This window comes from Scyliorhinus torazame, chromosome 24 (genome assembly GCF_047496885.1).
Source record: "Scyliorhinus torazame isolate Kashiwa2021f chromosome 24, sScyTor2.1, whole genome shotgun sequence".
Taxonomy (NCBI): domain Eukaryota; kingdom Metazoa; phylum Chordata; class Chondrichthyes; order Carcharhiniformes; family Scyliorhinidae; genus Scyliorhinus; species Scyliorhinus torazame.
In genome coordinates this window covers 17,626,356-17,638,698 of record NC_092730.1, presented here as the reverse complement: position 1 = coordinate 17,638,698, position 12,343 = coordinate 17,626,356, and the positions used below count along the sequence as shown (strand labels likewise).

General features: G+C 54.8%; 1 protein-coding gene across 1 annotated transcript; it reads right to left on the bottom strand.

The window, feature by feature from the left end:
• Positions 1 to 1,084: 1,084 nt before the first annotated feature.
• scyl1 (SCY1-like, kinase-like 1) lies at positions 1,085 to 11,241 on the bottom strand. Its single transcript, XM_072489424.1, has 6 exons — positions 11,162 to 11,241; positions 10,207 to 10,398; positions 8,588 to 8,700; positions 6,997 to 7,311; positions 5,598 to 5,679; positions 1,085 to 1,856 (listed from the first exon to the last, which is right to left on the bottom strand). The coding sequence occupies exons 4-6, from the start codon at positions 7,300 to 7,302 to the stop codon at positions 1,732 to 1,734; spliced, it is 513 nt and encodes a 170-aa protein (XP_072345525.1). The 5' UTR covers positions 7,303 to 7,311; positions 8,588 to 8,700; positions 10,207 to 10,398; positions 11,162 to 11,241; the 3' UTR covers positions 1,085 to 1,731.
• Positions 11,242 to 12,343: the final 1,102 nt, after the last annotated feature.

Below are 12,343 nucleotides of genomic sequence, written 5' to 3'. Positions count from 1 at the left end.
TCTGCTGTAAAATTCTATGATTCTCTAAATTCATCAGGTAATTGGCAATGCCGTTACTTCAAAGGGAAATGTGTATGAAAATAGGGCCGTCTTGCTAAAACTGTACAAGGCCCTCGTTAGACCGCACCTAAAATACTGTGAACAGTTTTGGTCCCCTTATCTAAGGAAAGATATACTGGCATTGGGGACGGTCCAGGGAAGGCTCACTGGGCCGATCCCGGGCATGGAGGGACTTTCGCATGAGGAGAGGTGGAGTAGGCCGGAGCCTGTGTTCATTAGGAGTTTAGAAGAACGAGAGGTGCGACCTTATTGAGACAGAGAGGATTCTCAGGGAGGGGTAGGAGGGGGGGGGGGGGGGGGGGGGGGGGGGGAAACGCCTCGACAGGGGAGATGCTGAGAGGATGTTTCCCCTTGTGGGGGAGTCTGGGACCAGAGGGAGTAATCTCAGAGTGAGGGGAGATGGCCCCATTTCAGACAGAGCTGAGGAGGAATTTCTTCTCTCAGAGGCGAGTGAATCTGTGGAATTCTTTACCGCAGAGAGGCTGTAGAGGCCGGGTCGTTAAGTGTTTTTGAGGCGGAGAGAGAGACGGATTTTTAAATCGGTGAGGCAATCGAGGGTTACGGAGACGAGGCGGGAAAGTGGAGTCGAGGACTGTCACAGCAGGTCAGCCATTGAATGGCGGGGTAGACTCGATGGGCCGAATGGCCTCCTTCTGCTCCTCCGCCATACGGCCTTCACACCGCCTCTTTCCTCATCCAGCGACTCTGAAGGAAGCATTCGCCCAAAGGTCTGACCACCTCTCTCAAGGTACACATCCGGTACACCAAACGTAAAAAACATTCTCCTCCTCCAAAAACATCAGGAACAATCCCACATCTTAAAGGTACCTTTAATTTAGACAGACAGAGAAAGAGAGGGGGGGGGGGGGGGAAGAAAAAAAATAAATAATGCGCAGCCCCTTGCTGAACGATCGCGGACATCACGATGTATTCTCCCTCGACTGTGCAAAGTCTTTCCCCATCTGGGCTGCCGGCTTCAATGTTGTCCACCTGTGCCCCTCAAAATTATACACAATGGCAGCCGTGGGTTTAAAATTTCAATGTAATATGACACAGTATGTACATCAATGCATTTGTTGTTGCAGCAATTACATATCCACCCTCCCAACAGCGAAACACGGTAAAAAGAAAAAGACAAACATTTCGCCCCCCGCCCCCTGTGAAGCTAGTAGATTACTTTTGATTAAACAGCACGGTATTGTAACAGCACTATAATCTCACAACCAACGTTGGGGCACAATCTCCGTCATTTTAAGGTCCCAGGGTTATTTATTTCCCTCCGGGGGGGGGGGGGGAAAGAGAGCCAAACTAGCAACCGCGGCGCTAAGACTCTGCCGTCGCAGTGCGGGGACGTCCCGTGTCCCCCCCCCCCCCCCCCCTGTCCTTGCCCCGCGGGGTGGCGCAGGATCCCATTGCTGGTCGGTTAACCGGCGAGGAAGCAAAATCAACTCAAAGACGACTGTTGACAGAGAGAGAGAGAGAGAGAGAGAGAGAGAGAAAGAAAAAAAAAAGCTTCGGAGTTTGGTGGAAAGTTTCTTTGCGACGTCCAGACGGAAGAGGTCGCCTTTGTGTGTGTGTGTGGGGGGGGGGGGGCGGGGCAGAATGACGACAGGCTGTAGGCAATTGCACGGTTGCAGAGAGGGCCACCTGCAACCCGCTGCAGTAGCTTCTTCAGTCAAATTTGCGGGCGCCCAGTTTCAGTGGGCCTTTGACAGCCCTCCTCTCGGCTCGCTTCGCCTCCATTTCTCTCTTGCGCTCCTCCCGTTTCTTCTTGGAGACGTCCGATTTGCTTAACCCTGCAGAGAAAGGGGGGGGGGGGGGGGGGGGGGGGGGGGGCGGCGGGGGAAGAAGAGAGTCAAATCTGTCAAAACAACGGGCTACAGAAAAACACTCCCAATAGACTGGGTTCGACTCCATCTCGAGTCACCACGACCCCATCCTCGTCGCCACAACGCGCTGATACTATCCCCTCCCAAATCGAGGGGCGCGGAAACATTCCAGCACAAGGTTCTGCTTGACTGAGCTTGGGCCTGGAACCTTATGATCTGCACAATACTACAATGTGGTACTACACTCTTTAAAATCATTCATGTGATATGGGAATCTCTGGCCGCGCTAGCATTTATTTATTGCCCCTTGAGAAGGTGGAGGGTGAGCCGCCATCTTGAACCCGCTGCAGCCCCCGTGAGGTGTAGGTACACCCACCGTGCAGTTAGGGAGGGAGTTCCCAGGGTTTTGACCCCGCCCAAGGTGAAGGAACGGCCGATATATTTCCGAGGCGGGATGGCGAGCGGCTCGGAGGGGGGGGGGAGCTTGCAGGCGGGGGCGTTCCCCGTGCGTCTGCTGCTGCCCTCGTCCTTCTAGACGGTAGAGGTGGCGGGTTTGGAAGGTGCTGTCGAAGGAGCGAGTGGCTGCGGGGCGTCTTGTAGACGGTGCACACGGCTGCCGCTGTGCGTCGGGGGTGGAGGGAGCGAATGTTTGCGGTTAGCGTGTCGATCGAGCGGGGCTGCTTTGTCCTGGATGGTGTCGAGCTTCTCGAGTGTTGTTGGGAGCCGCGCTCATCCAGGCGAGTGGAGAGTATTCCCTCACACTCCTGACTTGTGCCTTGTAGATGGTGGACAGGCTTTGGGGGGGGTCAGGAGGTGAGTTACTCTCCGCAGGATTCTCAGCCTCTGACCTGCTCTGGTAGCCACAGTATTAATGTGGCTGGGCCCAGTTCAGTTTCTGATCAATGGTAACCCCCAGGATGTTGATTGTGGGGGATTCAGCGATGGTGATGCTATTGAATGTCAAGGGGCGATGGTTAGATCCTCTCTTGTAGGAGATGGTCATTGCCGGGCACTTGTGCGGTGTGAATGTAACTTGCCCCTTGTCAGCCCCGAGCCTGGATATTGTCCAGGTCTTGCTGCATTTGGACAGGGACTGATTCAGTATCTGAGGAGTTGTGAATGGTGCTGAACATTGTGCCGTCATCCGCGAACATCCCCACTTCTGACCTTGTGATGGAAGGGAGGACATTGATGAAGCAGCTGAAGATGGCTGGGGCCGGAGAGATCGGGAACGTGTTACCCTCGGGATACCCTGACAGCAGGCTGCACATTTTAGTCGCAGCAACTGACGATGCTAGCGTTTGCGATAGGCTCTGGCGTTTTAAGGAATATCAGCTGTGCGACACAGTGGCGCAGTGGGTGAGCACTGCTGCCTCGCGGCGCCGAGGACCCGGGTTTGAATCCTGGCCCCGGGTCACTGTCCGTGCGGAGTTTGCACATTCTCCCCGTGTCTGCGTGGGTCTACAACCCAAAAAGAATCCGGGTAGGTGGATTGGCCTCGCTAAATCGCCCCTTAATTGGGGGAAAAAAAAAAGAATTGGGTACTCTAATTTATTAAATAGAATCTCAGTTAACAAAAAAAATAAGCTCCTCAAGTCAGTATACCATTCAATATGATATACATTAAAAAAAATTGGATTTATAAATTATAATTCACAATATGAGACACCAATGAACACGAGCAAAAATAGTGAAAATATTCAGGCGAGGCGGCAGAGAACCAGATTGGGGACACTTTCGTCAGTACTTCCCATCACAGTCCAGTATCTGATCGGAGGACCGCGCCCCCCCCCCCCCCCTCGGTTCCTGATGGACCACCCACCTCAGCCCTGGGCCTGCTAAGGATTTAGCATTTCAACGGGACCTCGCTCTTCTCAAATTCAGGGAAGGTGGGGACCGAGTCCACTTAATCCCTCCCCAGCGGACGCCAACCAACTGAGCTAAGGAGCGTCACCTGCATTCCTGCACGTTTCGTTTTAATCGGATCCACCATTGCGGTCAATAAATCCTTGGACCATTCCCAGGTCACGCTGCCCAATTGACCGGCACAGTGCAATTAAGGCTGCTCCCAAATTTGGGTAATCTTCCTTGACTGACTGGACCGGTTAATTCCGCTCGGACTGATCTATGCCAAGACAAGGGCGCTGGTACCTCAGTAACTCCAGCACAATGTTACTCGTCTCCCAGTTGAAAGGGCTTTGCGGCGGTTTCAGGCAGTCACCGGGCTTCTCCCACGCCGACACCACCACGCTTTGGTTGCGGAGTTGAGGCGGGGGGGGGGGGGGTGGAGGGAGAACAGCGGGGAGCTCGAGGACAGGGAGGGAGAACGCGGCCAGGTCACGACAGTGCGACTGGATCCGGTTTCATTTAGTAACCCCGGGTCTCCGGTGGGCTTTTGGGAGGCGGGAGAGGGAGAGAGACGCTGGAGTAGCTAATCTCATAGCATCATAGAATCCACACAGTGCAGAAAGAGGCCATTGGGCCCATCGGGTCGCCACCTCCGTACCCTAACCCACACATCTTTGGACTCTAAGGGACAATTTAGCACGGCCAATCCACCCAACCTGCACATCTTTGGACACTAAGGGACAATTTAGCACGGCCAATCCACCTAACCTGCACATCTTTGGATACTAAGGGGCAATTTAGCACGGCCAATCCACCCAACCTGCACATTTTTGGACACTAAGGGACAATTTAGCACAGCCAATCCACCTAACCTGCACATCTTTGGATACTAAGGGGCAATTTAGCACGGCCAATCCACCCAACCTGCACATCTTTGGACACTAAGGGACAATTTAGCATGGTCAATCCACCTAACCTGCACATCTTTGGACACTAAGGGGACAATTTAGCACGGCCAATCCACCTAACCTGCACATCTTTGGACACGAAGGGACAATTTAGCATGGCCAATCCACCTAACCTGCACATCTTTGGACACTAAGGGGCAATTTAGCACGGCCAATCCACCTAACCTGCACATCTTTGGACACTAAGGGACAATTTAGCACGGCCAATCCACCTAACCTGCACATCTTTGGATACTAAGGGGCAATTTAGCACGGCCAATCCACCCAACCTGCACATCTTTGGACACTAAGGGACAATTTAGCATGGCCAATCCACCTAAACTGCGTTTCCGGTTTCCTCACAGTCCTGAAAGACGTGCTTGTTGGGTGAATCGGACATTCTGAATTCTCCCTCAGTGTACCTGAACAGGCGCCGGAATGTGGCGACGAGGGGATTTTCACGGTAACTGTATTGCAGTGTTAGTGTAAGCCTACTTGTGACAATAATAAAGATTATTAATTTATCACGGCCAATCCACCTAACCTGCACACCTTTGGACTGTGGGAGGAAACCGGAGCACCCGGAGGAAACCCACGCAGACACGGGGGAGAACATGGAGACTCGAGACTGCAGACAGTTGTCCGAGGCCGGAATCGAACCCGGGTCCCTGGCGCCTGTGAGGCAGCGGTGCTAACCACCGCGCCACCCATTCCCCGGACCTGGGTCGGGAAAGACAACCTTGCCCAGCTGTCCTGATTTCTCGAGCCTGGGAATGCTCGCAAGTGGAGCGTTCTGGGAACGGGATGCTCCGCACCCACGCGATTCTCAAACAAGGCGTCCAACGGCGGGCAGACAACATGAACTCAATCCGCGCGTCAAAGTCAGCCCGGCAATTTGGCGGCACTTACTGACCTGGATGTGCTTCCACTGACTCCCAGTTATCCTCCGTGTCCCAGCCGGCGGTGGCGTCCGCGCTCCACGCATCCTCGCTTTTCTAGGGAGGAAGTTAACACGTGATTAACAAAGCCATCTCGCGTCATGTAGCCTCTTTCGACGCACAGCGCCGTTCCATTAAACCGGGGGGGGTGGCCTTCGCAAAACCCTTTTACACGAAGTGGCTTTGAGGAACCGGTTGTAACACAGCGAACACGGCAGCCAGATCCCATCAACAGCGAATGTCTTAAAGACTCAGAGAAGTGCCACCAGTTGACATTGAACAAAGAACAAGGAACAGTACAGCACAGGAACAGGCCCTTCGGCCCTCCAAGCCTGCGTTGATCATGCTGCCCGACTAAACTAAAACGGTCTACACATGTATTTGTCAAGATGCCCCTTAAACGTCACTATCGTCCCTGCTTCCACCACCTCCTCCGGCAGCGAGTTCCAGGCGCCCACTACCCTCGGTGTGAAAAAAAACTTTCCTCGCACATCTCCTCTAAACCTTGCCCCACGCACCTTAATGGGGACAGTGTAGAGGGAGCTTTACTCTGTATCTAACCCCATGCTGTACCTGTCCTGTGAGTGTTTGATGGGGACAGTGTAGAGGGAGCTTTACTCTGTATCTAACCCCATGCTGTACCTGCCCCGGGAGTGTTTGATGGGGGACAGTGTAGAGGGAGCTTTACTCTGTATCTAACCCCGTGCTGTATCTGTCCTGGGAGTGTTTGATGGGGACAATGTAGAGGGAGCTTTACTCTGTATCTAACCCCGTGCTGTACCTGCCCCGGGAGTGTTTGATGGGGACAGTGTAGAGGGAGCTTTACTCTGTATCTAACCCCGTGCTGTACCTGCCCCGGGAGTGTTTGATGGGGACAGTGCAGAGGGAGCTTTACTCTGTAACTAACCCAGTGCTGTACCTGCCCCGGGAGTGTTTGATGGGGACAATGTAGAGGGAGCTTTACTCTGTATCGAACCCCGTGCTGTACCTGCCCCGGGAGTGTTTGATGGGGACAATGTAGAGGGAGCTTCACTCTATATCTAACCCCGTGCTGTATCTGTCCTGGGAGTGTTTGATGGGGGACAGTGTAGAGGGAGCTTTACTCTGTATCGAACTTCGTGCTGTACCTGTCCTGGGAGTGTTTGATGGGGACAGTGTAGAGGGAGCTTTACTCTATCTAACCCCGTGCTGTACCTGTCCTGGGAATGTTTGATGGGGACAGTGTCGAGGGAGCTTTACTCTGTATCTAACCCTGTGCTGTACCTGTCCTGGGAGTGTTTGATGGGGACAGTGTAGAGAGAGCTTTACTCTGTATTTAACCCCGTGCTGTATCTGTCCTGGGAGTGTTTGATGGGGCCAGTGTACTACATTTACCTGGGTTACAGCAGGTGCCTGAATGACCGTGGCAAAGAAGTCCTCCTGTCTGCCCGAGCCGCTCGTGCTGTCCCAGTTGTATTCACTTGCGAACCGCACGTCCGGCCCACTCGCTGAAGCTTTGACCGTCAGCGTCTTGGTCTGACTTGGTATCAGCTCGTCGCCCCATTCAGTGTTCCAGCTGTCGTCTCTGGGGGGGGTCGGGGCGGCAGCCGCTTTCTCCTTGGGCTGCCAGCTCTCCTCCAGGCCCCAGCCTTCACTGTCCCATTCCGAAACTATGGGGCTTGGCACCTTGCTGCCAGTCATGGAGAGATTCTGAAAACGGGGAAGAGTATTAAAAAACATCCTGCTCGCACGCGGCGCGCAATCAACTGTAGCCGGTGGCGGGCGGTGTGGCTCCTGGACTGATAATCCAGTGAGCCCAGAGCAAGATTGGGGACCCAGAGGATGGTGAAATCTTAAATTCAGTAAAATGCGGAATTAAAAGCCGAGCTGTGACCAGGACAACGATCATCGATTATCATTAAAAAAAACCATCTGGTTCACTACTTCAGTGGAAAGGGGGAAATCTTACCTCGGTCTGGCCTACGTGTGACTCCAGACCCCCCCCCCCCGCGAGGTGATGAATGTAGGAATGTTTCGATATCTTGCATGATGTGTCCGTTGCCGCAATGTTACTAAAATAACTTGGGTTAAGATATACAGAAGGGTCTGCTGTGATAAAGGGGTTAACAGTGGGAGGGGCTGGGCCTATTTTTAGTTTCCTTTTCAGCCCTGCCCTGTGTCTGTTATTTTTTAGTATCCTTTTCAGCCCTGCCCAGTGTCTGTTATTTTCTGGTTTCCTTTTCAGCCCTGCTCTGTGTCTGTTATTTTTTAGTTTCCTATTCAGCCCTGCCCAGTGTCTGTTATTTTTTAGTTTCCTTTTCAGCCCTGCTCCGTGTCTGTTATTTTCTGGTTTCGTTTTCAGCCCTGCCCCATGTGTTATTTTTTTAGTTTCGTTTTCAGTCCTGCCCGTGTCTGCTATTTTTTAGTTTCCTTTTCAGCCCTGCCCAGTGGCTGTTATTTTTTAGTTTAGTTTTCAGTCCTGCCCATGTCTGTCATTTTTAGTTTCGTTTTCAGTCCTGCCCATGTCTGTTATTTTTTAGTTTCGCTTTCAGCCCTGCCCTGTGTCTGTTGTTTTGAGTTTCAATTTAAGAATTCTGCTCTGGTTTCTGAGGAAAGGGGGAGTGTTTCTCTGGTGAATAAATTTCAAACCCGGGTCCTCAGCACGTGAGGCAGCATTGCTAACCACTGCGTCACCGTGCCGTCGCGAGTGCGAACTTTATTAATAAGTGGCATTTGACCAGTGTGTGGGGTGTGCTTAGTTGAGGTTTCAGAAGTAGATGGGAAAGTGAGTTAATGAGGCTAATCCTGTGTTAATAATAAAGTTTGTTTTTGTTTAAAAGATCCCAAGTTGTCCGTGGAATTTGCAAATTGAAAAGTTGAGGATTGGTCCGGTTTCCTAATATAAATTGGGGGTGAGGGTACCGCAACAGACCCATAGGTTCCCTTCTGCCCCAATAGCACTTCCTCCCCCCACACGGGTACGCACCTCCAGGCTGCCCCAGTCATCATCGTCCCACCTTTCTGCCACTTCTTCCGTATCCGCTGGCTCTTCCGTGGGCGCCGGCACTACAGGTGTGGCTGCTGGGCCGTGTTTCTCACCTGCCAATTCAAGATTACATACAGCAGAGCCGGTTACAAAGGTACTGGCAGCTCGGTGACAGACCACCCAACACATCATGTCCACAGAAGCCCCTCTTCCCACCATGCTCCACACATCAATATACCTCTCCCTCTCTCATGTGCTCCCCCCACCCCCTTAAATTATCAACACTATCCACATTCTCCCCCACACCCTGTGGGAGCGAGTTCCACAATCTCCCCACTCCCTGTGGGAGCGAGTTCCACAATCTCCCCACTCCCCGTGGGAGCGAGTCCCACATTCTCCCCCACTCCCTGTGGGAGCGAGTTCCACATTCTCCCCACACCCTGTGGGAGCGAGTTCCACATTCTCCCCACTCCCTGTGGGAGCGAGTTCCACATTCTCCCCCACTCCCTGTGGGAGCGAGTTCCACATTCTCCCCCACTCCCTGTGGGAGCGAGTTCCACATTCTCCCCACTCCCTGTGGGAGCGAGTCCCACATTCTCCCCCACTCCCTGTGGGAGCGAGTCCCACATTCTCCCCCACTCCCTGTGGGAGCGAGTCCCACATTCTCCCCCACCTCCCTGTGGGAGCGAGTCCCCACATTCTCCCCCACTCCCCGTGGGAGCGAGTCCATATTCTCCCCACTCCCCGTGGGAGCGAGTCCCACATTCTCCCCACTCCCTGTGGGAGCGAGTCCCACATTCTCCCCCACTCCCCGTGGGAGCGAGTTCCACATTCTCCCCCACTCCCTGTGGGAGCGAGTCCCACATTCTCCCCCACTCCCTGTGGGAGCGAGTCCCACGTTCTCCCCCACTCCCTGTGGGAGCGAGTACCATATTCTCCCCACTCCCTGTGGGAGGGAGTCCCACATTCTCCCCACTCCCTGTGGGAGCGAGTTCCACATTCTCCCCCACTCCCTGTGGGAGCGAGTCCCACATTCTCCCCCACTCCCTGTGGGAGCGAGTCCCACATTCTCCCCCACTCCCTGTGGGAGCGAGTCCCACATTCTCCCCCACTCCCCGTGGGAGCGAGTCCCACATTCTCCCCCACTCCCTGTGGGAGCGAGTCCCACATTCTCCCCCACTCCCTGTGGGAGCGAGTTCCACATTCTCCCCCACTCCCCGTGGAAGCGAGTCCCACATTCTCCCCCACTCCCTGTGGGAGCGAGTCCCACGTTCTCCCCCCACTCCCTGTGGGAGCGATTCCCACATTCTCCCCCACTCTCTGGGTGAAGGAGTATCTCCTGAATTACCCATTGGGTTTATTTGTCATCACCTTAAGTGAAAGTGGAAACATCTTCTCCTCATCCATCCCATTGAACTCTTTCATTAAAAACCTAACGGCGAGTTTGTCTGTGTGAGTGTGCTCAGGGGCGGGTGCACGAGAGACCGAGGGCGCATGCGTCAGTGAGGGCGTGCATGTCAGCCTGCGCGCGCACATGCATGTGTATATAAAACGGTGTGCACAAAGTCAAACACAGACAGCAAGACAAGTGCGGGAAAGAGGGTCAGAAAGAAGCGAACCTGCTCCCGTTTCTGGAGTGGCTCCAGGGGCCGGCACTGGCGGTGGGCTGTCCTCCCGCCGCCTGCCCCTCCGTCACCGGGCTCCCTCGGATGAACTTCGACGTGAGGGTGGAGACTCGGTGACTGCCCAGCCGGCCCAGCCGCCAGCCAGGGCGGCCGCGGGACTCGTCGATGCGGAGTTGACGTCCCTCTCTGCAGAGCAAGAACACGCGGGATTAGTCGACGGCAGCGGCTGCCAGCAAAGATCCAGGGTCCGCGTGCGAGGTCGCACAGACAACAGTAAGCGGTCAATTGATAGATGTACGGTTCCTGTGGAGTGGCTTCGGAGGATGGGGCGGGGGACGTCCGAGTTCGAAGTTGCCTCTCCCACAAGTGCAGTGCTTTCTCGGTACTGGGTGACAAGTTGGAAGTGGGGTCTTAAGTCCACATGACCTGGGGGTCAGAGGTCTAGCCACTGAGGCCTGGGCCAGCACCCGAAAGAAACCAGGGCCTTGCCCGAGGCTGGCCCTCTGCTCCCTCGACTGCTAGTGGGGCACAGTGGGGGTGGGGTCAATTGTGTCGAGGATGTCCGGCCCACTTGTACCCATAGAACATTCCAGCGCAGTGCAGGCCCTTCGGCCCTCGATGTTGCACCGACCTGTGAAACCACTCTAAAGCCCATCTACACTATTCCCTTATCGTCCATATGTCTGTCCAATGGAGGCAGAAGTGCTGAGACCTCCTCAAACGATGGCCCGGGAAACGTCAGGCGCCCCGCCGCGGATACGGCCAAAGCTGGGGGGGGGGGGGGGGGGGGGGGGGGGGGGAGAACAGGCAGATCCGATATTGACGGGAAGCGCGGTGTGTGGGCGGGGCCACCGGCGGAGTCAGGATACAAAAGGCCTCGGTGGCGCTCTCTGCCCCCTACGACGCCTCTTCTCTCAAACCTCCCCGAGCCGCCCCCGTTTCGACTTACCGACATCCAGGAGTTTGGACGGATCCTCCGATACCATCTCCAGCTTCGTCAGGAAACTCCGCACTGCTTTGAAAGCCTGAGGGGCGACGGGAGAAAGGAAGACACGGATGAGTGCGGAGGAGGAAGAAAGCGCGGGACCGGGTTAGTGCCCCCCCCCCCCCCCCAACCTCAGGCATGCCCTCCATCCGGCACCCCCCCCCAATCTCAAATCCGCTGAACGCCCGTGTTCCACGTGGGTCCCCCTGCTTCGCTGCGGTGCCCACTTTCACTCTCCCGGGTGTCTGCCTCCCCCTTTTGGGATGGTTTGTGATTTGGACGTTTCGCAGGCTATTGGTAAATGAGGCGTTGTGCGACTCACAAACCACCCGTTTCCCGCCTCTGCCTTCTCACTTGGCTGTGTCCCCCCCCCCCCCGGCTGTTATTTATCGTTGCGTAACCGCCTACCCGTTGGACGGATCCGTGGTTTATTCAGCGATGGTGCCAGGAACAGCCCCTCCCAGATCTCCCACAGGGCCAGCAAGGCGATAGCGGACTGTATTCCGCTGCCCTGGGCAGCTTGTCCGGCTCCGACTCCTCACGAAGACACCCCCCCCCCCCCCCCCCCCCCCCCGCCGTGAACCACTTTGCCCATATACGGATCTCAGTCCCCGTATTACGGACCTAAGGAATACAACCCCGGCTCCATTAATCAGCAATATCCTGACTTGATCTTATGCCTTGACTTCACTTTCTCGCTCTCTTATCCGATTTCCCCCCCCCCCCCCCCCGTGTGTGCAGAAGATCTCTCGATCTTGAACAATCTCGGCCTCTGAGCATCCACAGCTCTCCGGGGTGGAGAATTCCAATGATTTACCACACTCAGTGACAGATTTTCTCCTCATCAGAGTCCCAAAATGGCCGACTCCTTCCCCGAATAAAGACATTTCTCCTCATCTCGGTCCCAAAATGGCCGTCTCCTTCCCCGAGTGAAGAACTTTCTCATCTCGGTCCCAAAATGGCCGACTCCTTCCCCGAGTGAAGAAATTTCTCCTCATCTCAGTCCCCAAAATGGCCGACTCCTTCCCCGAGTGAAGAATTTTCTCATCTCAGTCCCCAAAATGGCCGACTCCTTCCCCGAGTGAAGAAATTTCTCCTCATCCCAGTCCCCAAAATGGCCGGCTCCTTCCCAGAGTGAAGAAATTT

Bases quoted from the DNA above. Each gene is read 5' to 3' on its own strand.
- scyl1 (XM_072489424.1), bottom strand. From the start codon at position 7,302: ATGACTGGCAGCAAGGTGCCAAGCCCCATAGTTTCGGAATGGGACAGT. The intron at 5,680-6,996 runs GTAAATGTAGTA...CTTCCTCCCTAG, and splicing joins AGGCACCTGCTGTAACCCAG to AAAAGCGAGGATGCGTGGAG. The intron at 1,857-5,597 runs GTCAGTAAGTGC...CTTTCTCTGCAG, and splicing joins GTCAGTGGAAGCACATCCAG to GGTTAAGCAAATCGGACGTC.